The following is a 24,846-nucleotide window of genomic DNA, read 5'->3' on the forward strand; positions in this document are numbered from 1 at the left end:
TTATTTTCAAAGAGTCTATACGACGATGCCAAGTTCTTGGCGATTGACTTCTGTCGAATGAAACCGATGCAAGCGTTGGAGTAAATTGAGCTCGTAAACAATTTCAAGTGATTAATATATCCATGAAAATAGTAGTTTGAGCCTAATTTACTCCAATTTGAACATATTCAACTCACTCTGCGCATTATGAGTCGATACGCCCGTCAGTCAGCGCAGTCACCATCGATTAGCCACAAAGTGACTCAATCGTCAACAAAGGCAGACCATCACGATCGAAGACTACGCAGGATCATATAAAAGCATGTCATTCCTTGGATTTGGCCCCTCCGTCGACGTTTCAATCGCCGTAAACGACGAACAAGATAAACGGACAGCAGAAGTAAAAGACCATAAAGACCGTAAATCCTACTGTCCGATTTATTACGACGGCGAGAATGTCACTGGTCAGGTGGGTGCACTGCCACTCCCACCCAACTGATACTGATTAGCTGGCAGGTCTCTGTGAGGGTTAAGGATGGCAAGAAGGTCACACATGATGGAATTAGAGTTGAGTTTATCGGCACTATAGAGCTTTTCCACGATAAAACAAATCATCACGATTTCCTCGCACTCTCCCAGGATTTGGCTGGTGCAGGTGACTTACGCTCTTCGCAAACATTCGACTTTAACTTTAAGAATGTGGAAAAAGCTTATGAGTCCTATCACGGAATTAACGTTAATCTCAAGTATCTCATCAGAGTCACTCTCTCGCGAAGGATGAATGATGCTGTCGGTGAGAAGGAACTCTACGTACACTCACACCGTATGCCACCTGAGATAAACGATGTTATCAAGATGGAAGTTGGTATCGAGGACTGCCTCCATATTGAGTTCGAGTACAGCAAATCCAAGTACCATCTCAAAGACGTCATCGTTGGAAAGATATTCTTCCTCCTCGTTAGAATTAAGATCAAGCACATGGAGCTCTCAATAATTAAGCGTGAGAGCACAGGGAGTGGTCACAACCAATACAACGAGTCAGACACTATCACCAAGTATGAGATCATGGATGGTGCACCCGTCAGAGGTTGGTAAAGCTATATATGTGAGACATTCTGACACACGTTTACAGGTGAAACTATACCAATACGGCTATTTCTCGGTGGATTTGAATTGACACCTACGTTCAGAGACGTCAATAAGAAATTTTCAGTAAGATACTACCTCAATCTAGTTCTCATAGACGAGGAGAATAGGAGGTACTTCAAACAACAAGAAATAACAATCTACAGAGACGAGGAGGTAGGTGAACTACTAGACACAAACAAAATTAACAATGAACAGCTCTCGTGAATCCCTGTAATTTGTACAAACAATGCATATACCCAATAAAGTTGCGTACATGACGTGTTATGAGGCGCCCTAGCAAATGTAACCAAAATAAACCTTCATAACCAAAAAAAGATAGTGAAAAGCGTCAGAATGATTTAGTAAGAGTGCTTTGCAAACCTTAGCGCTTCTACGCAGTTGAGTTCTCTGTTTGTTTCTCTTCAGCTATCGCACTAAAGCGCTTCATACGGAATAAGCGCCAACCATCAACGTCAATCAAGGCCTGCATACAGCCCCATTCTATAATCTTACGCTCTAGCCATTGGAAGTTGACTGGTTTCGTCAGAAAATCGTTACAACCAGCTTCCAAAGCCGCAACTCTGTCTGATGTAGCAGAAGAAGCTGTCAGTGCGACTATAATGACAGGTGATCTGAACTTGAAATTGGTGTGTATCGAATTTGCGATTGAGGGTGTGTATGTATCTTTTTTCAGACCATCATCAGTATTATTACGTGTTGTTTGCACCTCCGATGATAATTCTGACGGTGGTGTAGATGGAAAAACACCAACATTTCTGTCTTTCTCAAACGCTCTTATCTGCCTCGCTGCTTCAACACCACTCAATATAGGCAATGCTAGATCCATCTGTGGATTTTGTCAGACCGTGTGTTGAGTTAACCAGCACACTCACCAAAAACAAATGGAAATTGCCCGTCTGCCATTTTTCAACTGCCTCTTGACCATTTAGAGCGATATCATACTTGACATTACGTCTTGTCATGAATTTCTTAAGAATGGTCTGGTTGATCGGATTATCTGGATTTCAAATTAATGAGTGAGTTGTTGCCACGTCCAAAGTCTCACCCACCTTCGACTATGAGCACATTGATTGGTGGTTTAACGCTACTACCGCTCATCCATCCATTTCCTTGTGGGTTGACAGGCGCATGAGACGCTCTACTATCGTTGAACTTATTCTGCACATCTCGTCTCGCAGCTTGTGCAGCATCTTTGATAGACTTAAGCACAGATTTGGACCTTTGCCTCGTGTTCAGCGTTGGTCTCTCACCCGCCGCTCTCGAAACTGGAGGTGTATGATTGAACGGATTGTCCTGCTCATCTGTCGGTTCCGGCGAGTCTGATTTGGGTATATCCAACCCACTCAATCCAATGGTAGACGTGCTGCCAATAGAGCCTAATGAGTGACCCTTTTCCTTAATAGTGCTTGTGGTGGTAGACGTTGAATTTGCGCTAGCGGAGGTAGTCACTGAATTTGCGCTTGTCGTATGAGATGATCTATCAGTGTGTGAGCTACCTCCAAAGCTGCCGCTGCCGCTGCCTTCTTTGTTCTCAGGCTTGGATGCCGACGCCAAAATTTGTCCACTCCCGTTGGCTGGGTCTGATGATGGTATATCGTTTGACTCGTCGAGGGTGAATTTCGGCAGGGATGTGATTGTAGGCGCAGCATCTGCAAAGATGTTCGGAGGCGGATCTGAGCGCGAGTGATTGAGTGGGACTGGTCGTCCGTTCGCTTCACAGACCTGTTCCAAGACCGTGGTAGAAGCTCTACTCTCAAGGTTAGGCTTTGATCCTTCATTCCCGTCATCTTCAACCGCACCGCCCGATTTAGCCCTTTCAATCATCTCCCGAATCCCGATATTTGGCTTGTACAGCGCAGATTTGCGCATGCTGCTGTGGCGAGTGAGAGGTGCGTTCGAGTGTGAAGATCTCCGACTGCGTCTGCTTCGCACTGATAGAGGTCCTGACTGCATATTTCTACTACCTTTCGACTCATTTGTCTCGTCGTTTTCATTCATGTCCGACTCCTCTCCTGGCGACCGCGTGGGGTCGAAGAATACCCCAGCTGCTCTTCCATCGTGCGACTGGACAATCATACCCTTGTTTCCTTCGCCGAGTTCTGCTGCCTTATTTGAGAAGTAATTGATTGCCGATGTGTCAATAGGCGAAGTCGCATTCTGACTACCGCGGGAATGAGTGCTGAGATTCGAAAATCGCGAGTCAGTGGTCAACTGTTTGTGGAGTGGTGGTGGCGATAGATAATTATTTTGCTCCAATGGAGTCTTCTCAAATTCATCAGTAAGGCCGTGTGATGACCTTGAGAAACTGTAAGACGAATATCTGGAAGACCTTGATCCAGATGTATTTGAGTAAATGCTAGGCGACATAGGCGTTGTAGCCAGGGGCCTGAAATGTGGGTCGACAACTGGTTTGTGGATTGCTGTATGCAAAGCTGTCAATATCCTCCTAGGTCCAGCTGGTTTAGGCAAAACCTGAATGTTTGGTAGATCAAATTCAATGGGATCTCCACCAGACAAATCAATAGACGCCTTAGCCGAAAGAATAGCATCTATCACTACCTTGTAGTTCTCAAGACTTGTGAAATAAATAAAGTAAGGCCCGCTGTTATCGTGTGAATGATGTGAGTGAAGAGAATGATGATCTTGATTCTGTGGAGTTGATTGACTTGTATTGGTATTAGTGCGCTGTGAACGTAAGGTCGGCCTCGGAGTGGGGTTGTTGGATGATCTCGTGTGAGATGCCATTGATTTATGATATCTCCTAATAACCTTTAGCCGCTCTTGTCTAAGTTTCTTCTTAAATAGCGTGGTTTCGTCATCGATAATGACAAACCGAGGTCTGTTTGAATCTTTACTTGCACGATCAAACCCAGTACCACTAGCGCTACTACTTGCAACACTACCAACTGCACTCTCAAACGACGAGCTATTCTTTGATGCTTCCCGTGATGAATCCTCAACCAAGCTTGCACGCGCTCCCGGAATAGCCATTGGAGATGCCTTGGACAATGCACTTTGTGGAGAGAGATCTTCGTGGTACTCATTACTTGATATATTGTGTACCTCGGTTGTCATTCCCCACGAAGAAAGGTATCCTGAGACGTGCTTTGCAAAAACACTTTCTGAATGGCAATATAATTCTGCATCGTAATTTTGTAGAGTGCGACTAGCACAATGCTCGAGTTCCCTGAGCGTTGGTTCGCGTGCAAGCGGGAAATTCTGTCCGAAAGGCTGTCGGCTAGCTTCATTTTCAGCATTCTCGTGGTGATTTTCAGGTAATTGGTCACCTTTAAATAGAGTTAGCACAAAATTGTAGCTCCTCCGATGAGGCTCATTTGAAGCGTTAGCATACACTGGCCGTGAGCAAAGATCGGCGACGAGTTCGCTCAGTATGTGACTGGTGACGAGGTTTGCAAGGAAAGGTGAAGGAACGCTGTTGTGTTTTGTGTTGGACACTGCGGGACTAGGATTATGGTGGTGAATTTCGAACGTGCAATTGAGGCGTGTAATCTTATTTTCGTTGGGTTCGTTGGGATCAGTAGGTTCATCTTCTAAAAGATCTGGTGTGAGGAAGAGACAAATCTCCAATGAAGATCCTGGCAGGGCTGTATATAGTATCTTTCTAATTATCTAGATATTGTGTGAGTGCTGAGGAAGAAAGAATAGAAAAACCCACATGTAACAAACCGAAAGCCAGAGAGCCCTCATTGATGGCGGAGGAACTACCTTTAACAGAAATGTGCTGCAAGTTTGCACCAGAATGAGCAATTATGATGTTGATGGAGCGTTCAGCAGCCAAACCAGCTATACTGTCGGCGACACCTTGCAACATTTCGCCAATGTCCCACGATAAGTTGAAAACTGGAGCGCCAATACGCTTGGACTGCTGAGGGGAAGCCAGAAAGACAGACAAGTAGTTCAAAGCCTTTGAGACAGTCAAGAAGGAAGAAATGGATGGCGTGGGGAATGTCAAGCCACAAGCAGCGTACTGTTCTTTAGCGTGGTCGAGTAAATGAGGCGGCGAGAGCTGAATGATAGTCTGAATCGGCAGCTGGACGAGATCTGCCAGCTCCTGAGAAGATTGCTTTTGGAGTGACGAAGGGTGCAGATCGGAAGCGTCATCAGAAGTGTGGGTGAAATTCGAGATATTTGGATTTTGGAGATGGCCAAGTCTTGAAGAAATCGGCGCTGAGAAAGTTCTTTGGATGGATTCCTCGAGATTCATCCTTCTTAGATGGTTTTGGAGTAGGTAGGCTTCTGGCGGGATTCCCTCGCCGTAAGAGATAGACCGATCGTGCATGTGAGGGTTGAGCAGATTCAGATCAGCATTCTTGTCTACAGTCTCCTCTGGATCTGAGTACATGTCCTCGTTAAGATCGAATGACTTTGGGATGAGATCTCCGTCTGCTCGTGCGAGATTTCCGACGCCGTTGAAATCCTTGCCGTTAGATCCACCGGTCGAGCTTACTGTCGAAACTGGGGAGCCGCTGCGTGCGCTGCGAGGACTCATATACTTTCGGCGTAATGGGTGTCTTGAGAGTAGGAGAGTGAGAGGAGATAAGAATATTTGAATCGTTGTGATGCGCAGAGTGGATATTGTGTGTGCTGTGCTGCATGAGGTATGTCCTGCTGATTTACTGTGGCTGTTCTCCAGGTGTGGATGAGATCCGTAGTCTGGGCGAAATCCGGGGAGATGAAGCGGGTGTGCATATAAAAGAATACGGGGAGTACAGACATGACAATCATCTCTTGAAAAGAGCTGTTGGTGTCCTCGGCGTTGTAAAATGGCTTATGTGCACAGACAGCGTGGCTATTGTACAAATAGTGCGGTGTATGGGGAATTCTCAGCTTCCACTGATCAAAACAAGACTGCTATTGAAAATTAAAATGTATCTTACTTTTGCCCTTCTTCTAGCTTTCTTTCGTACGATCATCACCACCACGCAAACAAAATGATTCCAACAGTAGCACGCGCCTTCACAAACTCCGCAAGATCGAACAGACACGTCGCAGTACTCGGGTGAGCGTGCGTCACTGCTAAGGAAACCATCTCACCCAAGCAACAGCGCAAACGGCGGTATCGGACAGCCATTATCACTCCTCTGCAAGCTTAACAACAGCGTCACCAAGTTGAGCCTTCTTGACTTGAAGGGAGCTCCAGGTGTGGCTGCTGACTTGTCACACATCCCAACCACCGCCCAAGTCAAAGGATTCAACCCAGAAAACATCGGCGATTGCCTTAAGGGCGCTGAAGTCGTCATCATCCCAGCTGGTGTCCCAAGAAAGCCAGGCATGACCAGAGACGATCTCTTCAACACTAACGCATCTATCGTTAGAGACTTGGTTAAGTCTGTCGCAGAACACGCACCAAAGGCTTCAATCCAGGTAGTTTCAAACCCTGTCAACTCAACCGTCCCAATCGCCGCTGAAGTTTTGAAGAAGGCTGGCGTTTTCGACGCTAACAAGCTTTTCGGTGTTACCACGCTCGACGTCACCCGTGCATCGACCTTCATTGCTGAGTCATCTGGCAAGCCTTCTGAAGGTCCAAGCTACAATGTGCCTGTCTACGGTGGTCACTCAGGCAAGACCATCCTTCCACTCATCTCACAAGCTACTCCAAACACTCAACTCCAGAAGGAAGCACACGAAGCCCTCGTCAACAGAATCCAATTCGGTGGTGACGAAGTTGTCAAGGCAAAGGATGGTGCTGGTTCAGCTACCCTCTCAATGGCCTTCGCTGCAGCCAAGTTCGCTGATGAGTTCATCCAAGGCTTAAACGGCAAGGCTATCACTGTTCCTTCATTCGTCAACCTCAACCACGTCCAAGGCGGTAAGGAAGTGCAAAAGGAACTCGGCAAGGACCTCGAATACTTTTCAGTTCCAGTCACTCTCGGTCCAAACGGTGTCGAAAAGGTTTCCTCTATCGGCCAAATTTCTGACTACGAGAAGCAGCTCTTCTCTGAGGCTCTCGATGAGCTTGCAAAGAACATTGAGAAGGGTGTCAGCTTTGCCAACTCCAACTAATTGTATTTGAAAATGAATAGATAGATTGCGATTAGCTGGTGTAATGAAATGACTTAAAGAGTCGATGGAAGTGCGATAATAAAGATAAAAGAAAGACAAACGTGGTGTATACCAAAATTCCCGTACCATTGCCACCCCCGCAATTCCAGCATCACATGCTGGTTCCTGCGTTCCTGCGTAAAGCCCATTGTCTCAAGATAAAAGTCCAACAAAGAGCGTGAGAGGGGAAGGGTTGTGAGAGACGTAAGGACTCAGGAGTGTTTTGAGCCACCACTCAAACACAAAACACAAAAATGAACGTCGATGGTCTGCCCCCACATACCCGTACGCGGATTCAGAGCTGGTATGCGAAGCACAAAACGCAAAAGGCGCATAAAGCAAACAATACACACATAAGGGGGTCTATGAGAGAGAAGACGTGCATGACGCTAACGCTTCTCGCGCCCGCCGTAATTGGCACGCTATTCGTCATAATTACCATAGCAGCATCACGCGCGAGCATTGATGATATAACGGGGAGCGCTACTAGCGCAGTAGATGCCACCTGTCAGAATGTCCAGAATAGGGTAGAGGATGCTGTCAATATGCCGCTCACGGCGCAACGGAAACTCGGTCAGCAAGTGCAAGATACCACGACTAGCGCTATTAGTGGACTAGAGAGGGTATTGTTGTTACTGTGGGTATAAAGTTGTTCCCTGGACTTTGCAATCCCTTTAATACCCTCCCCACGCAGACTAAAAGCTATACCCATCGTCGTCATGTTCTTCATTGACTTCTACCGATCCCTCCTACTCTGCTTCCTGCAACTGGTCGTGCAGACGGCACTGGCGGCCGTGACGGAGCTGGTAAGGTTGGCTACGAGCGCGATTGAGGATGTGGCTCATAGTATCGGCGATCTGGTATCAAGTGCTTTCGACAGCGCCAACAACGCTATTGATACGATCAATGATCTTATCTCGTGGTCCGGGGAATCCGTTGGCCACATAGAGGCGCCTTCCCTCGATGCGCTCAACAATTTCGAGATGCCGGCGAGTGTGCAGGACACACTCAATGAAGTGCGTTGGTCGTGTTAAATTTGCCACTTGCTCACGACTTTCACAGGCCAACGAGAATCTACCAGATTTGCAAGATCTTCGCGATTATCTGGAAGGAGTGTGAGTGGCCATTTTGACTTCAGCCTTGTGTCTCACATCTCACATTTCGCAGCATCTTGACACCATTCCAAAAGCTGTCTGATGAAGTATCTGACAAGATCGCCAGCTACAAGAATACGGCGAGTGCTACCAACGCCGCAGCGACAAAGCAAGATGCGCACAGGTTTACGTTCTGCTCCGACATGGATCTATCGCTGATTTCAGACCTCGGCCATGCGATCAAGAAGATGGGGCTGTGGTTGATAGTAGCTCTCACTCTGTTTACCTTCGTGTACTGTATCGTCCTGGCTTATGTCGAGCGCAGGCGCTACCGCCGCAGAAAAGAAATTATCGAAGAGTATGATTACGGCAGCGACCCAAAGCGACTAGCGGAGCTCATCAGCAGCCACTCCAACCCGTATGTCTACAAGTGGACGAGGCGGATGCCAGCATTGCGTCGCGATGGCATACGGTGGGTTTATAGCCTGGTGTTTTGAACTCGTTAACGTACCTCATGATTCAGATGGACTGCGCTGGTCGTGTCACATCCTTACCCCATAACACTTTTGTCGATTGGCGCAATGGGGGCGTTATCCACAGGCGTACAATACGCTGTGGTGGATCGTATCCAGGATAGCTTCGTCAGTCGAGCGAGATCGGCTTACGATGCCGCCGAGTCGAAACTCAACCAGTCGCTCACCACTGCTACATATACGGGCCTGTGTGAGTGCTGAGTAAGGGCATTACATAAATTGTCTAACAAGTCCATCCCAGCCAACACCACAAACGATGCTATTGGGAATATAGAGAATGCGATCAACGACGATATAATTGGATGGCTGGACGATGGTATAGTGCCTATCAACAACACCCTCACATCATTCGAAGAAGGGCTGAACAGCGCTATCGAGACTGCGTTCAACGGTACCTTCCTCGAAGATCCTATCTCCAATTACGTTCAGTGCATCGTCGGATCGAAACTGGATACACTTGAGAGCGGATTAACCTGGATTCACAACAATGCAAATGTGAATATGTTGAGAGTGCCCGATGACCTGTTCGATGTGTCTACAACAATCGCAAACGCTATGAACCCGCTGCGCAACACAATCGTTGGTAATCGCAGTACTGGGGAGGAAGGCGAGTAGGAGATTGGATTGGATTTATATTAGCGTCTAACACCCACACAGGCATAGTGCAAAAAGTAGCTAGATCCTACAAACGTCAATTGAAAGCATCTCTCATAATCTTTGCGGTACTATTAGGCTTGTATGTCTTAGTTATAGTTGTCGCAGCAGCAGCGGCAACTGTCTTGGCAATCAAGCGTCGTCACGAAATTGATCCGGATGACGAATCGCAGTACGTCATGCTGCGTGAGGTGGAGGTTGATAGTACAGAGGCGGGTGCAGGTGGAGACGGTAGCGGTGGAGAGAAGAATACAGCACTGTCAACGACTGCTGACACAGTGAATCTGCCAACGGCTGAGCGCACAACAATTATCATACCTTCTCCAGCGTATTCCAATCATGCATTTTGATGTATTTTGATATTTGATATTTGTCACTTGCTTTACTTCCTGAGTATATCCTCCACCGCCTTAACTTTCGCCGCATTTGCACCGTCTCCCGAAGCCTTATCGATCCTGGTGCTTATACGGATATCCGAGCAGATCCTATGAACACCTAGATCATGTAGTGCTTGGTGGCAAGATTTGACGGCCGATGTGACAGCATCCCACTCGCCCTCAAGCTCTGTACCGTGGCCGTTGAGTTTGTGCGTCAGACGGGTTTCGGCGAGAATGCGTTGGACAACAGCAAGCTCGTCAGCGACGGAGGAATTGTCAGGATTGAGAGAGAACGAGCCAAATGGAATAAGGCAGAAGTCGGCGCAGCAGTACATGATGGTTATTTATAGTCTAGTGCTGGGAAGTGTAGACTGCAACAAAAACATAAAGCTCAAATAGGCTCAATTAAGCTTAAATAAGCTCAAATGCACTATCATATTTCTTCAAACGCTCTCACACGTGCTCAGACACCCAGCCGATTCCAGCGGAGTCATTTCAGTAAGACCCTCATTTAAGAATGCGTTCCTGGGAACGATAATTGCTCGTTTAAAGGAGAAGGCTCGTGCAATGTAGATATTGAAGAAGTGGGGAGTCTTCCCTGAGCCTGTGTCTTCACTCTCCACCCACCGTCTCCCGCGACTTCTGCCAGAAACAACAGCGGTGGAGGCTACGTATTGCCAGGTGGAGACATGAATTGCAGAGTGAAACAGAGAATCTTCTTAGCAGATAACCACCACAGCAATCAATGAACTTTGGATACTACAACCCTGGATGGATCGTGTACCCTCAGCTGCTATTATCACCACCAAGCCATGCGACCCAGAACCTAATCCAGCCGGTGCAGCAGCAGCAGACACAGACACAGACGCAGACACACCACCACCAGAATCACCACCCAGACCAACTAAATCAACCTATCCGCAAACCGTATCACCCGCCGTCGTCTGCGAAATCCCATTACTGCATCTGGGTTGGCAACGTGCCACCGGACAGCAGCGTCGAGGAACTCTTCAGCTACTTCGCCCGCCAGTCTGCACATGCACCGCGACTGAGTCTCGGTGAATACGCTGCACTTCCACCCAACTGTGGTCTAGTCAGCATCCACCTGATCAGCAAGAGCAGATGCTGTTTCGCTAATTTCTCCACCCCCCACGCTCTTCATCTCGCAGTGCGCGATTTGAACGGGAGTAAGCTACGCCTAGGTGCTCCGAGACTGGTGGTTCGGGTGCGCGACACGCACGCAGAGCTGAGTAGCGGCGTTGGATTGCAGCGTGGACGCAAGTTGCACCGCAATTGGGTGAATTGGGCTAGTGATGGGAATTATGAGCAGGTGCAGAATAGTGAGACACAACAGCAGCAAGAAGATAACAATCAAGATAATGAACACCAAGGTGATAACAATCAGCCCAAATTATCACGCTCCAGCTCAGTCTCCTCTACATGCACCTCTTCCACAACCGACTCCTTCCTCAGCCACTATTTCCCCGTACGCTACTTTATCCTCAAGAGCCACCACTTCGACGAACTCCTCGAGAGCGTCAAGACGGGCGTGTGGTCGACGCAGCCGCACAACGAGCATGTCCTTGATAAGGCCTTTAGATCGTCACACACTGTCATTCTCATCTTCTCCATCAACAGATCCGGTGGCTGGTTTGGGCACGCCAAAATGTCGTCACAACTATCAAACTCCTCCTTTTCCCTCCAATGGAACACCGTTCAGTTCCTCCCCTTCTCACACACTCGACTGCGCAACCCTTTCAACAGTAATCGCGAAGTCAAAGTGAGTAGGGATGGCACTGAGATTGAGCCAGGCGTCGGCAGGCAGCTGGTTGAACTGTGGAACACTGCTCCTATCGAGCAAGCTTAATTCTTTTCTTCTTTCTGGGTTATGTTTTGGCAATGTAATAGAGAAAAAATACATGTTTACAACATAAGTAGTGTGGATTTTATACAGCGGATTGAATGGATTAGAAATGCTATCAAACGCAGCACTAACCGTTTCCTCCGCCCCTCATATCATGTTGGAACTTCTCGTTGATCGGAGACTGCAACCGCGACAGGTGTGCTCTATGTCTAGCCTGTAACTCCTCCACCGTCATGCTCCTGCTCCGGTTCCGGTTGTTGTAACCTCCATAATCGCTGCTGTCGAATTTAGACAAGCCGTTGAAAGGCGATGTGCGCGTGTGCGACATGTTTCCAAGAACGTTTTCATTCGGGTAGGCCTGACTAGCAGATGGAGAAGCCGACGGACGACGCGCTGCCATTGTCGGCGTCGCTCTGCCTATTTCGTAGCTGAACGGTATGCTATTTTTCCGCGATCCCGGTGCTGAATTTGGGTTTGAGTGTGAATGTGAGCGTGAATGAGACATTTCGGGCGTCTGCGAATGAGTCCAAGAGCGTGCTGGTGTCTGTAAATCATCGTCAAAGACTTGCTTTGGCGACACGTTCTCCCATTCCTCCGGTGAAAATGAGGCAACCGGACTGTAGCGATGGTTTTGGTTGTAGTTGTATCGATCTCCACCATTGAAATCTCGACTATGCTTCCTCTTCTCAACAGCTGCAGCCACCGCCGGACTCACTTCCACACCAACATCCTTCGCTTCTTGATTGATAGGCCTGCTGACACCCGCTGGTGGTGCAAATACCTGTCTCGAGCGCACGTACTGCTCCCATTCAGTCTGTTTGACAATTCCTTCATTTCTTTCATCGCGTTCGTCGTCTTCATCAGCAGGTGGTCGCTTCACAAACGACTGTGTGCTCTGACTCTTAGCTCTTTTGCTATTCCTCCGCATGGGCAACTCAGACAAAGATCTTTTCCCAGCATCTCCAGCGTCTCCAGCTCGGTCTCCCTCGCGCAGCTCGTCGATGCTTCTGCTGCGCAGCTGATCAATCGATCTGCGAATGTTGGCGATATCGCTCAGCAGTGCCTCCTTGTCTTTAAGATCCGCCTCCGTTTTATCCATCGACTGGAATGTCTTGAGTGCTGGTGCGGATGGTGCTCGAGGTCTCTTGGTGCTGTGATTGTTACTGTTGCTGATGTTGTTGCTCGGGCGAGGTGGGAGAACTGGCTCGGCTGCCGCCTTCGCCTCCGCCTTCACTTCAGCGGGATCGGGCTCCGGCAGACCGAGTTCTGTGCGCATCTCCGATCCGAATCCCACATCGAGTGACGGGAGCGGTCCGCTCTGTTCGAGGGGTGGAGGGAGGTCGGGTGGAGGTGTGCTTTTCTCCGTCTTGTCCTCTTCATCCCTGCCACCTTCGGTGGGTTTACCGGCGCTTTCTCCGAACGCCGACAGCGGGGGGAGAAGCGGCGGTGGAGATGTAGGAGCGGGTGGGACTGCAGGTGGGGGTGGAGAGAGACGCTCGTCATGCTCATGCTCCCGCTCCCGCTCCCGCTCCCCTCTCTCTCGCTCTCCGTTGGGCTGCGGACTGACACTGTTGCTACCCGCGTAGCTTCCTTTCTCCATACTGCTACTGTACCTGTAGCCGTTGGCACCTGGCGCGCCCTTCTCTTTCCAATCTTGATCGTTACTAGCGTTCAAGGTGAGGTTGACTGGTGTAGACGCCTTGTTGAAAACACCGCTGACAGCCTGCTTCGCTGCGGCAATAGCGCCCCTACGAGCCCCATCACCGCTCCCATTCTGACTCTCCCAGGCATCCAAAGCGTCTTCTCTCCTTCTGTTTCTCTTCATCTCGAGTGAGTCGACGTCTGCGTCGTGAGGATCGAGCCCCATCTCGCGCGCAGCCTCCTCATCGCGCCCCATCTTGGCCTTGCGGCCTGCGAGGATAGCGAGGCGGTACTGCAGAGCGAGTGTGAGGAGGGTAATGGCAGCAGCGACGGCGAGGAGAATGATTTCCGTCTGGGTTAGCGGGAAATTCTCTCCTTTCCTGCGTCATGGCGTCAGTCGTGGCGGCAGCCCCGCTCCACTTGCACACTCACTTTATTGGCGGATAGAGCGTGTTGTACCCCAGGTTGTACACGTAGAACTCCTTCAGTCCGCTCTTCACGAAGCAGTCGATACCCAGTATAAATGCCGACGAGCCGATCAACGAGGTGGAGAAGCGGAGCAAGTGCTTCATGATGCGCGGATGGAACGACGCAACTACGGCGACCTGTAGCGATTGATAGTGAGAAATGTTCGCGTGGGCAACTAACCAAACTCACAGTCCCTAACCCGATGTAGAAGATCCATTTGCCCGCCATTGAGTGTATGGTGCCACCGTCACGCATGCATTGTATCCACCACGCTAACGCTATACCGCCGAAACCACAGACAGCATACGCGACATATCGCTGGAACCACCAGCTGGCAACGGCGGTTATGATACCCAGTATGGCACACCCTACCAGTATCTCCCCCTCCAACGCCTCAGTTGCCCTTTCGGGATTGTTCGAATGCAGTTTGGGCATTACCACGGTCGATAGGAGGATGCACATGAGGGCGATCATCGAGCCGTACGAGACAGGGATACAGACACCTGTCCAGCGTGAGGTGCTGCCTAGAACAGCCAGGGGAATGGCAGAGATAATTAGTATCGCGCCGAGGACGCCGAATGCGGGTGTAATCTTGATCGTCAGCGGCATTTCAGGCAGCTCTTCGGGGCTTTCGTCAGGGTTTTCGTCTATGTTTTTGTCTGGTTGGGGAAGTGGGACATAGGTTTGAGTGGGTATAGATGAGGATGCGCTGGTGACTGCTATCGATGTGGCAGTTGCAGTGTATGTCGTTGATGGTTTATCGATGAGAGTGGTGCTGCTGAGAGTGTCGGTGCTGCTACCACTATCAATATCACTGCTGCTTTCTCCACCGCTGTCTCCGCCCCCTTCATTCCCCTCTCCATCGCCTTGCTGAGCGTACGCACACGCTAGGAGAGAAATCAAAACAAGTGAAAAGCGCATCGAAAATAGACAAAAACGCCGAATAAGAGACAAAGTTCAGCGAGTTAATCAAGGAAGCATTGAATATTGAATATTTAGTGTGATTTAGCGTGAGGGATTTGAGGAATGTACTAAGCAAATGAATGTGACTAATTGGATACGCAGCAAACTGTCTAATTGAGTCGAGCATACAATTGAATTGCATCGCTAAATCTCGAGTAATCAATGCAGAAGTGCGAAATTTCAACCATGACGGCGTCGTCCTTCTCTAGAATGTCTTGGTCGAGTAGAGTAGCGAGAAACATGCACAGCTAGCAAGGCCATCAGCATTAAAGACAAGGCAAGGCACAAGAAACCACACTCACATATTTCACACCACTCTCTCTCAATTCCTCAGCCGTGTTAATCCATTCTATGCAGTTAGATATGAACATCCCGAGTACTGTCTTGGTCATGAGCTCACGACCTCTTTTACATAGATTGGCTACAACGTGCAACACAGACTTGTGCGGAGGGAGTGTCGCTAGTTGGTGGAGATGTACTGGTGATTGAGACAAGACGGGGAAAAGCACTACATCTGCAATTTGTGGATTAAAGTTTATCAGTCCAGGTATATGATGAGACGGGATATCTTTGATATTGATAGTGTCTGCGTTGTTTTTGAGAAGCTGCGTGTTGTCAGTGCGAATAACCAATTAAGACCAATGACACACTCTCTGCTCGGACATATTGAGAGTATTTGTTGAAGCCTTGTATAGCAAATATGCAGTCTGCTCACTTTGGACTTTGTTAACAGTCTAGTGATACTCTGAGGCTATGCGGGTACTCACTCTGCCCAGCCAGATGTTCCAGATGTCTTTTGCTTAAGCTGCGCGTACTGCTCCATTGTCTGCTTATCTGACTTGTTGAACTCACTCCTAACTTGCTCAAGCGACATATTGCTAAAATGGCCGAAAGCGCTGGGATGCGTAGTGACGGATATGATGAACCACACCAGCAATACATCACCATCACCACCTGAGCTTATTTCCTTCTCGAGTACTTGCTGTATCGGGGCGTTGAATGGGTTTATCGTTATGTGATGTGGCACGTATAGTCCCACAAGGCAGTACACGCTCAATATCCTCTCATCGCTGCTACTGCTGTTCTGTAACGCTGGCAACAAATAATGCAGAGCGTGGCTGAAATAGTGCTCGTCGCCCGTCTTAATCAATTCCAAGTGTTCGCTGAGCTGCATCTGCCTCTATCTTTTATCTTATCTCCGCGTGACCTCCTCGACGTTGTCAGATAACACACAAATAGGTAATTCACAGCTATATACATAGAATTACAAATTACAAACTAAATTAAATATCCCTAAACATATATTACACTGCTCATTACTCCACCTCGTATTGAGAGGTAGATTGGTTCAGTTGCCCACGTACTCGTAAGCACCGGCGGCAGCAGCAGCAGCCGCAGTGTTCTGATACTGCTGCAAAGGGTTTGGCATAACTTCTGTTGGGGCGATATTGTTGAAGTCGAGGTATGAGCTGTCGTAGAACGCTGTGCGTGGAGTGTACTCGTCCTGTGGTGCATGTGGTGCATGTGCAGCTTGCGGTGCTCTGTTAAAGTGTGCAAGATTCTGTGGCTGTTGATGTCCACCTGCAACGCTGTCGAGATTTGGTACTGCAGGCACTGGTGCAATAGGTGCTCTCATCGTTGCTTTCGTCGCTTCTGCTAATGATGTCTCACTGAAATCTGTCGTTCTTTGACGTTTGAGTGAGTGTCCTTCAGTTTCTGCACGCGATGGTCTACCTCTCTTGCTTGTCCTATCTTGAACTGGAGCGTATCCGTCCTCGTCGATTTCATACTGATTTGAAAGGCACTTCTGCACAATCAACTGTCCCTCATCTGTCTTCACTACGGGCGACAATTTGGCTGTGGTGAACGTGTACACCAATCCAGACTCACTAACAACCAGCAAAAGCACTTGGGTACCCGTCAATGTCGCCAGTTCGTACGCTTTCTTCATAATACCATTCTTTCTCTTTGAAAACGTTATGTGACGGCGTGACTTGTCTTTGATGTATTCAATGTTAATCTTGCGTCTACCTGACTTTGTCTTTTTGCCATCCTCAGGCTCATCGTCGTCGCCCTCCTCTTCAAAGTTACCAACTTGTGTCTCAAATTTCAGCTCGTTTAATGGAGTGGTGTGGTTAAGGTCATTGACTGTACCCCTAATGCTATTCGCGTAACTGTCCAAATTATTTTGCGTGTCGTGCGTTTCGTAGTTAGCTGATCCATCGTCCTCATACGCAGAAGCACTGTCGTTGCTGTTGGCTGGAGATGACTTTGCTACTGGCATTGTGTAGTGCAATTAACTAAAGAAGGAAGGAGACTGCCGAAATCTTTGAATTAGCGTTTGAATTTGCATTTGGTATTTTTAAATTTCCAGCCTAAAGCAGCATACCGAATATGGAAATGCAAATGGATTGCACGTGCCAAATGGGGCAACTAAAAGGTGACAGAGAGTATGCATCTTTATTCATATTTAAGATTTGACATATAACATTTGATAAGTGTGCGACAAATGATGATGAATATCTCGTGCATCTTATATCTGACAGCGCGACGAATTTTACATGATATATATATTATGTTCTTATCTGAATTTCATATAACCTCGATCTCATTCGCCTCCACATACCCAGTTACCACAATAGATGCTGCGCGTGGGGCCTTCTCTTCAGTGACCAAGTGGGGTCTTCTTTCCTGTGACCAGATGTGTATGACGAGAAATCAAATCATTCACCTGAGTTCTAGAAATTACTAAGCGCACAGCACACGATGACATCACTGCAGATCTCCGTGATCTTGGTACAAACTTGAGGGATTCGGGTGAAAGCGATGTTTAAAAAATTATAGCCAAATTTTAAAAGTAACGGATGCTATCGCAGCTGCCTAGGGATCCATAGATCTTTTTACAGGGACTTTTAACCAGTGTGGAAAATGACGTCAGCCATTGGTGTGTCATCGAAATTTACCGAAAAAAGGATTATAAGATGAAATAAATTATTTTATGAAATAAATGGGTATCTCTACACCCTAAAGCTTTTCCTGACTGCTTATTGACGGAATTTTTCAATTTAAAAATGGAAATGATTTGCATATGTCGATCCAGGTCCGTAGCTCTGGATTAAGAACTATCAAGACGATAAATGTCTAGTGAACAAGGAATATTCAAGTGCGGTACATGTGGTGGGTGAAATACGAGTTTATATTGAAATTTACTGACCAGATTCACAGGCCAAACATTTACAGTACGTTGTAAAGCACTATGACTAGGAAGGCAACCACTCACATTCCCCCTCCAGCGCAGACAACATGAAAGCAGACACCAAAGAATTCGTAAGTTTGCGCAGTTCTCATCCCACGTGCTTAATTAATATCGCTTCCCTCAGACACCGGCGAGAAGCCATACAAGTGCACACACTGCCCAGAGGCATTCTCTAGATCAGATCTTCTCAATAGACATATATCAAAGCAGCATCCTTCCGTACCCATTATCCCAAAGCGTTCTGCCAACTGTAGACCAGGTTCACGCAAGTCAATGGACAAGCACCCTGCATCGAAAGCGCAGAGAAACCGCGATAAGATTGTCGATAATAACATGGCAGCTCAACCAATGACAGCTGAGTCTAGCCACAATACATCCAACAACGATGAAATAAACAGCTTTATGCCAACGTTGGTGGAGACTAGCGCACCAGATGGAAATAGAAACACATCCACAGATAATAGCATGATGTTATTTAGATCACTCACTGATAATTGGTACAACACAACCAACGTTTCTCCTCAGTCGCCTATGTCAATTATGATGGCTTCGCAGAACCAAAACCAGAACCTGCAGAGCAACACAGATTTCAGCACGCAACATGAACAGCCATTCGACACTAGCAGCTTCAACTACAACGACGTGATGTCTACATTTCTCAACTCACCCTCTATCAACATTGAACCAAACTTCAACACTAACACCTTACGAGTATCCACACCAACGATGGCGATAGAGAGTCCATTTGAATTGTTTGAGCGACCAGACAGCAGCAATGTCAGTAAAGATTTCGTAGCGGCTCTTAAGAGAAGATCAAGTGAAAACATACAAGCCATGTCTTTGAAAATACCTCAAAGCGATACCTTTACGAGGCTGATAGGTGGCGGTAGCCTCGGTGTGAGCACGTTTAAGCTCAACACGAAGAATATGCACAAACAGAAAATGTCTAAGCTTTCACGCATCGATGATAAAGCTCGTTTTGGTAGTAGCAGTAGCAGCAGTAGTAGCAGCAGCAGGGATGTTGGCGGGGATGTCGATCCGTTTGTGAAGAGGGATAACGAAACGCCCACACCTGATTACACTTCCAGCACCACACTGTCGTCACCCTCCTCAGCCAGCCTCGTTACACCGGTCGATTACTCTAAAGGACAGGCACAGCAGGCACAGCAAGCGCTCAACTCAATACAGAATCTCAAAATAGTAGAAGAGAAGGAACGAAAGAGCAATGAAGATAATAATCTGTACAGCTCACTCTTCTCAGATGACTTGGATCCATTAGCAGCGTCGTCGTTTTTGGAAACGGCGGTGTGATTGCTATGCAATTGAAGAAACAAAATTTATTATATGTATTATTAGCAAATGAACACACGAACCTTGTAATTTTCTTATTATCATACTTGGGTTTTATGTATATCTTAGAATCTTAGGCATATTACGACAAGCTTGAGAAATTAAATCAGATTTAATTAAAAAGAGATTGTCTGAAACGACTTGACCCACTCCTCCTTGTCGAACTTCTCCAACCCCTCACTCACTCTGTTTCTTGTTCTTGTGAGTATTTTTGAATCCCTTGCCATTCTTGTCTGATACTTGTACATGTAGGTGTGAGTTTCTAATTGCGCCTCCGCTCAGTTTTTCAGCCGCGAGCATGTCTCTCTCGTTATTGAAATCCACATAACAAAGTCCGCGCTGGATGCCTGTTTTGTGATCGATAAGTATTTTGATTGCAGTTATTGATGGTTTAAATTGAGTGAAAAACTCTGCCACTTCTTCATCTGTACATCCCTGTGGTATCCCTCTAATGAACAGAGTGTTTGGATTCTTTTTGCGTTGGTTATTTGTGGTATGCTGTTGTTGTTGTTGTTGTTGTTGTTGTTGTTGTTGTTGCGATGGTGGTGGTGAAGTGGCTGATGCAATGCTGTCAGCGTTGGTATGTTGTTCAGTTGCTGGTGCCATAGGAGCATTTGGTATGTGATTTGGGTGGATAGAGGAGTGTGACACGTGTGTCTGATCAGCGACCATACCTGTCACTCCAGCCTGTGCTTTCGATTGCGTCTGCTGCGTCTCGTCTATCTTTTGCGACTCATGTGGCACTGAGACGCCCACCTCCCCCCTACTACCACCTTCATTCGCAATTTCATTACCTGCCAACGCCGCCGTTTTTTGATGGTTACGATGCGAGTAAGTGAATCCCTCTGACTTGATCTCACTGCCCAGCTTTCCATCTTGGACAAGAAGCAGCACATTACCCACGCTGACATCACTCAAGTTGAAATGCCACGTGTGTTTCCACGCCTCTTCATGACTCGCAACGACGCCCTTGCCGTGGTTAGGACCGGGTACACGATCGGCGACGAGGAGGAAATTAGCGAGAAGAAGGCGTTGTGTGTCGTCGAGCACATCCTCCAGCTGTCCTCTAACGCTGTTGTAGATGCCATACACCGCTGTGCGTCCATTAACCAGCTTCTGCATAAACACTTCATAGTTGGGCACTACAGAGAAGTCGTTGTAGCTCGCACTCATCCGGAAGTGCAGCGAGGCTGACAGCGTTAGGTCAGCCTTGAGCACCAGCGCGAGCTGCGCCAGAAGTCCCTCGCGACCGGGCGGCGAGTGGGTGACGAGGAGACGCGTCTCGGAAGGGTCGTAGACCTTCTTCGCAGTGTCAATCAGCTCGCCCATCTGTAAAGCGGTTATCCACGTAGTGCCTTGTCCACCGGCTATAGTAGCCTGGCCGTCACCGTTGTCGAACAGCTTGTGCAGAACAAATGCACCGCCGAGACCAAAGAGCCTGAGCTTTATACCGCCAATGTGGAGAAGGTAGCTGGAAGCCTCGTCTAAAACGTGTAGATTGGGTATGTGGTATTCTCGCATACGTAGCTTTTCAAGGACACTCACATCCTCGCACGCCCCGCTGACAGCATAAACGGGGACATTGAGCTTGAGAGAGTGGTTAAGGAGTGAGGGGAAAGTGCTGAGCATGTGTTCATTGCCATTCTCTTTCTCGCTCAACGCTGCTCTTAAGCTGGTGACTGAACTGTGGTCGTTGAGTAGAGAATGGCGCTGATCTGTGGATATAATGGGCGAATAGGTTATCAAATGACGCAAAACTTTCTCAGTGGCTCTATCTATGCTACTTTTTTCTGAGTGCTGTGAGTGGAATTCCTGCCGCCGACGACGAGACACACCAAGAAAACCAATATCGCCCGTGTGAATAATAATATCAGCCTTGTAATCCTCTGCCAGTCTATAGAAATATCAGCGTGTCCATCTCCCCGCGAACGTATAAATCTACCCACCGATTCAAACAATCGAAATCACCTCTAACGTCAGCGAGGCAGAGTACTGATGGTGGTGGTGCGTTAGAGCTTGTGCTGTGTGTCCATTTCACACTCTCAACTTACATCTCTTCCCATTTATATTTTGTATCATCTGGTGGTATCTGTTCAAGAGGCGAATCGTATAGAGAATAATCGATTTTACATTTACAAGCAATTTACAAGCAATTTACAAGCAATTTACAAGCATTTTCGAGTATTCACAAGGGCCGTGGTCTGCCTCTCACTGCACTCGGCTGTGGAAGCAAACTGCTCCTGCGTGTTTGACTATTCTCAGATGCAATTGAAGCACGCGGTGGTCTAATACTCCTACGACGCCCTTCGTTGGGTGTTTTGGTTGTGTTGTTAATGCTAGCTGTGCTAGCTGTACTAGTTGTGCCACTTGTGCCACTAGGCAGAAGACTCGTCCGTGACGACAGTGTAACACGCGGTTTTAGTGATGTACGAGTGTTGTTGGCTGTGCTAGCATGTTTATCCGTGTTAGCTGTGCTCTGTCTTTTCCGAATAGTCTGCGCTGTTGGTCTGATTGTATGTTTGTACGACTCGGGTGGGACGCGTTGTGCTGGTTTTACTGATGCCGCTCTCGCTGGTGCTACTTTCAATGGTGCTCCTCCCACTGATGCCGCTTTTGCTCCTTTTACCGGGCCTGAGCCCGCTGATGGCCTCCTTACCACTGCTGTTGCTATGCTCTTGCCAGTCGATATGCCAGTCGATGTTGAAGGTATAGCTGACTGCCTACGCGGTATTGAATTGATTGTGCTTAGAGGCTTACGCGGTGGACCATTGATTTGATTTCTAGACTCGATTTTGTTGCTGCTCTCTGTCTTTATTTCTGTTTCGTCATTCTCGTTCACCTTGGATTGATTTGATGGCTTCAATGGCTCCTTTGATTCCTTCGACCCCTTCATATCACCCGCATCATCTATCTCACCGCCATCAATCGAAGGCTGTAAACAAAGTGAGTGGAGATCATTAGCGAGAAGATCGAATGACGAATCGAGTGTGCGAGGAGGCTGATTGAATGCCTTATCGAGATCGAGTGTTGTGTTCTGAGTCGTTGGTGTGTTTGAGTGTCTGTCTTGTGCGTCTTGTGCATCGTGTGCATCGTGTGCGTCATGTGTTTCTATGCTCTCCAAACCAAAACTAACACGCCCACTACTTCCACCACCGCCACTCTCCCGCCTCAGAACATTTCTCCTCAAATCACGTTCCCGTATACGCGTTAATGATGGGCTGGATGGACTGTTTGGATTGCGAGGAAAGCCGTCTTTCTGAATACTCTGTGGACTCTGGAGCATACCTGGGCTATCCAAGCTGCATGTACTGCGTGTACTCTGCGCACTCTGTGCACTGCCATCACCCACACTGACACTAACACCTTCTAAATCAGCTGGTTTTGGTGTCTTGAGCAACTCTTCATAGCGTGATCCATTGAGTGAGAAATTGATTGATGTGGCTGGCGAGGCTGGTGAGGCTGATGATGACGATGTTGCCATGGTGAGTTGATTGAATTGAGTTCGCAGACTTCTTGTGGTAAGCACATTGCCATAAAAACAATCAAATCCATAGTTACTACACCTAATAAGAAACAAACAAAGACATATAAGAGACATTTAGAAAAACCTAACAACCGAGTGTGAAAAATGAGTGTGAAATTTTTATCATCTAGTAGTGTACCAGAATATCCTTCTCAATGGCTCAAAATAGCTCATATCCTCAATGCCAACTGCTCATTGAGCCTTGTATAGGCATCAGTCGATGCTTCGGGCGGTGAAAGTGGCGTAGGCAGCGAGAAGGCATATCGCTTGCTATCGTCAGGCAGGTATGGTGTGCTGAGGTCTCTCTTGATTGAGTGATTTGGTTGAGACAAAGCTGGGTAATATGACGCCAAGTAGGGTTGTGAGTGTGAGTATATATTTGAGATTGGTTTAACATCGTCAACCTCATCCCCCTTGTTGTCCCTCCTATACCTCAAAAACCTCGTATTGAAATTGAGCTGAGGCACTTGTCTACTTAGCACTGCCTGCTCATACTCCTTCAGATCCTCTCCTGCAGCTTCACTCGCGCGCGGTGGACCTGACAACATAGGCAGTCTGTACTGGTCGCTGAGAGACTGCTGTTGTCTATGCAATACTGTCCTACTCTCGTTTCCTTTCACTTTCCTTTTCTGTGCCGGTGGCTGGTTCAGTTTGAGTGAACTGACGTCGTTCATACCCTTGTGTGCTGCTGCAAGTGCAAAGTCATTCTTGGCCGTATGTGCAATTTCATTCGATTGCTCTTGTTGTGGCGGTGGTTGAGGTTGTGGCTGCGTCTGCTCCTGCTCCCGCTCTTCCGTCGCATTGGCTGACATGGGCACAGACAGATACTGCGACCAGAGATCGTGCATCGATAGGTCATTCTTGGAAGAGGTATTGTGCGTCGAGATGCTGTCTCTGTCTTGTCTACCATCTCCACCGTCTATTTCCCTACCATCGTCCACACCCAAACTGTTAAGCAACTGCTGCATGTCCACGCCATCAAAAGGTAATTTGGAGGTATCTGGCTGTCTTCTGTCCCCTCGACTAACTGGATTAGCTGAATTAGCTGAATTAGGCGACATGGGCAGCTTAAACTCGAGTGGTGTATGTGGTAAGCCTGCTGTATTGATATAACCACTTCTATCAGCACCATCATTACCGAGCTGAGATTCGTAGACATGCTTAAAGCTGTCAACATCAACTGAAGACTGGTTATTGAAGAAATTGGACCAAACAGCTTCAGTCTGGCTGGCAACGTTGGAGAATCCTATAGATTCTGGGTTGTATGCGACAGAGCCGAGGTCTAGAGTTGGCTGAGACTGCTGTGATTTTTGCTGTAATTCCTCTTCCCTATATAGATGCTCCTTCTCGCTCTCCTTCTCCTGTTTCGATTGCTGTGTCTGCGCGAGCACATTCACCTGCAGCTTACGATTCAAACGCTGTCCTTTCTTGGGGATGAGTGGATGGCCTGCGTGGCACTTGGATTGGTGGCGGCTGAGAAGATCGCTGGGGAGTGTAAGATGATTGGCTGGTCGGTGGTAGACGCAAATACCTCCTAGAAAACTATAGAAGAAAGGGATTTAATCAGCCAGTGTATTTCACATAACAAGTCAACTCACAGATTCATTGCATATCTCGCACTCGTACGGCTTTTCACCCGTGTCTACTAACTTGTAAGTCGCGCCTAAATGCAGTGCTATTCACTCACGTGTTCTCATATGTCCTGTATCCTTAAATTAGCGGTGTCTTCTCTCTCCACCACTCCCACTCACTGTACACATGCTGCTTCCGCGTAAATTTGGCCCTGTGAGCGAGTTAATTGTTGTGATATCTCAATACTCCCACTTACTGGCAAGTTGGACAGCTGAAATTTGCTTGTTCGGTCATATAATGATTGTCCCTAACCTCCTGAGGCGTGATCATCTCGCCGATCCTCATTTGCTGAGTGAAAAT

General features: G+C 47.7%; 13 protein-coding genes across 13 annotated transcripts; 5 read left to right on the plus strand and 8 right to left on the minus strand.

Moving 5' to 3' along the window:
• Nucleotides 1-301: 301 nt before the first annotated feature.
• Nucleotides 302-1,332, plus strand: J056_002819 (Vacuolar protein sorting-associated protein 26B-A; the record flags this gene model as incomplete). Its single annotated transcript, XM_009272084.1, has 4 exons — nt 302-448; nt 496-1,066; nt 1,112-1,281; nt 1,324-1,332. 4 exons carry the CDS (start codon nt 302-304, stop codon nt 1,330-1,332), a joined length of 897 nt encoding a protein of 298 aa, XP_009270359.1.
• Nucleotides 1,333-1,498: 166 nt separating this feature from the next.
• Nucleotides 1,499-5,638, minus strand: J056_002820 (Response regulator mcs4; the record flags this gene model as incomplete). Its single annotated transcript, XM_009272085.1, has 4 exons — nt 1,499-1,954; nt 2,001-2,125; nt 2,178-4,758; nt 4,805-5,638. 4 exons carry the CDS (start codon nt 5,636-5,638, stop codon nt 1,499-1,501), a joined length of 3,996 nt encoding a protein of 1,331 aa, XP_009270360.1.
• Nucleotides 5,639-6,080: 442 nt separating this feature from the next.
• J056_002821 (uncharacterized protein) lies at nt 6,081-7,152 on the plus strand (the record flags this gene model as incomplete). The annotated part of the gene is made up of 2 exons (XM_009272086.1): nt 6,081-6,148; nt 6,195-7,152. 2 exons carry the CDS (start codon nt 6,081-6,083, stop codon nt 7,150-7,152), a joined length of 1,026 nt encoding a protein of 341 aa, XP_009270361.1.
• A 293-nt stretch (nt 7,153-7,445) lies between these two features.
• On the plus strand, nt 7,446-9,822 carry J056_002822 (Plasma membrane fusion protein PRM1; the record flags this gene model as incomplete). The annotated part of the gene is made up of 8 exons (XM_009272087.1): nt 7,446-7,828; nt 7,886-8,207; nt 8,254-8,306; nt 8,359-8,757; nt 8,809-9,008; nt 9,060-9,429; nt 9,476-9,489; nt 9,551-9,822. The coding sequence occupies 8 exons, from the start codon at nt 7,446-7,448 to the stop codon at nt 9,820-9,822; spliced, it is 2,013 nt and encodes a 670-aa protein (XP_009270362.1).
• A 32-nt stretch (nt 9,823-9,854) lies between these two features.
• J056_002823 (UPF0045 protein sll) lies at nt 9,855-10,184 on the minus strand (the record flags this gene model as incomplete). The annotated part of the gene is made up of 1 exon (XM_009272088.1): nt 9,855-10,184. One exon carries the CDS (start codon nt 10,182-10,184, stop codon nt 9,855-9,857), a length of 330 nt encoding a protein of 109 aa, XP_009270363.1.
• Nucleotides 10,185-10,594: 410 nt separating this feature from the next.
• On the plus strand, nt 10,595-11,716 carry J056_002824 (YTH domain-containing protein 2; the record flags this gene model as incomplete). The annotated part of the gene is made up of 1 exon (XM_009272089.1): nt 10,595-11,716. The coding sequence occupies one exon, from the start codon at nt 10,595-10,597 to the stop codon at nt 11,714-11,716; it is 1,122 nt and encodes a 373-aa protein (XP_009270364.1).
• Nucleotides 11,717-11,840: 124 nt separating this feature from the next.
• Nucleotides 11,841-14,743, minus strand: J056_002825 (uncharacterized protein; the record flags this gene model as incomplete). The annotated part of the gene is made up of 3 exons (XM_009272090.1): nt 11,841-13,734; nt 13,787-13,959; nt 14,012-14,743. The coding sequence occupies 3 exons, from the start codon at nt 14,741-14,743 to the stop codon at nt 11,841-11,843; spliced, it is 2,799 nt and encodes a 932-aa protein (XP_009270365.1).
• A 152-nt stretch (nt 14,744-14,895) lies between these two features.
• Nucleotides 14,896-15,959, minus strand: J056_002826 (uncharacterized protein; the record flags this gene model as incomplete). Its single annotated transcript, XM_009272091.1, has 4 exons — nt 14,896-15,033; nt 15,088-15,390; nt 15,436-15,499; nt 15,553-15,959. The coding sequence occupies 4 exons, from the start codon at nt 15,957-15,959 to the stop codon at nt 14,896-14,898; spliced, it is 912 nt and encodes a 303-aa protein (XP_009270366.1).
• A 174-nt stretch (nt 15,960-16,133) lies between these two features.
• Nucleotides 16,134-17,069, minus strand: J056_002827 (Serum response factor-like protein B; the record flags this gene model as incomplete). Its single annotated transcript, XM_009272092.1, has 1 exon — nt 16,134-17,069. The coding sequence occupies one exon, from the start codon at nt 17,067-17,069 to the stop codon at nt 16,134-16,136; it is 936 nt and encodes a 311-aa protein (XP_009270367.1).
• Nucleotides 17,070-17,922: 853 nt separating this feature from the next.
• J056_002828 (Zinc finger and SCAN domain-containing protein 5A) lies at nt 17,923-19,352 on the plus strand (the record flags this gene model as incomplete). The annotated part of the gene is made up of 4 exons (XM_009272093.1): nt 17,923-17,962; nt 18,011-18,024; nt 18,079-18,112; nt 18,166-19,352. The coding sequence occupies 4 exons, from the start codon at nt 17,923-17,925 to the stop codon at nt 19,350-19,352; spliced, it is 1,275 nt and encodes a 424-aa protein (XP_009270368.1).
• A 216-nt stretch (nt 19,353-19,568) lies between these two features.
• J056_002829 (uncharacterized protein) lies at nt 19,569-21,470 on the minus strand (the record flags this gene model as incomplete). Its single annotated transcript, XM_009272094.1, has 4 exons — nt 19,569-21,181; nt 21,227-21,285; nt 21,338-21,383; nt 21,443-21,470. The coding sequence occupies 4 exons, from the start codon at nt 21,468-21,470 to the stop codon at nt 19,569-19,571; spliced, it is 1,746 nt and encodes a 581-aa protein (XP_009270369.1).
• A 106-nt stretch (nt 21,471-21,576) lies between these two features.
• Nucleotides 21,577-22,872, minus strand: J056_002830 (uncharacterized protein; the record flags this gene model as incomplete). Its single annotated transcript, XM_009272095.1, has 1 exon — nt 21,577-22,872. One exon carries the CDS (start codon nt 22,870-22,872, stop codon nt 21,577-21,579), a length of 1,296 nt encoding a protein of 431 aa, XP_009270370.1.
• A 212-nt stretch (nt 22,873-23,084) lies between these two features.
• J056_002831 (Regulatory protein ADR1) lies at nt 23,085-24,831 on the minus strand (the record flags this gene model as incomplete). Its single annotated transcript, XM_009272096.1, has 6 exons — nt 23,085-24,399; nt 24,446-24,456; nt 24,513-24,556; nt 24,602-24,616; nt 24,666-24,697; nt 24,743-24,831. The coding sequence occupies 6 exons, from the start codon at nt 24,829-24,831 to the stop codon at nt 23,085-23,087; spliced, it is 1,506 nt and encodes a 501-aa protein (XP_009270371.1).
• Nucleotides 24,832-24,846: the final 15 nt, after the last annotated feature.

The sequence above is a fragment of the Wallemia ichthyophaga genome (assembly GCF_000400465.1).
Source record: "Wallemia ichthyophaga EXF-994 unplaced genomic scaffold scaffold28, whole genome shotgun sequence".
Classification (NCBI taxonomy): Eukaryota; Fungi; Basidiomycota; class Wallemiomycetes; order Wallemiales; family Wallemiaceae; genus Wallemia; species Wallemia ichthyophaga.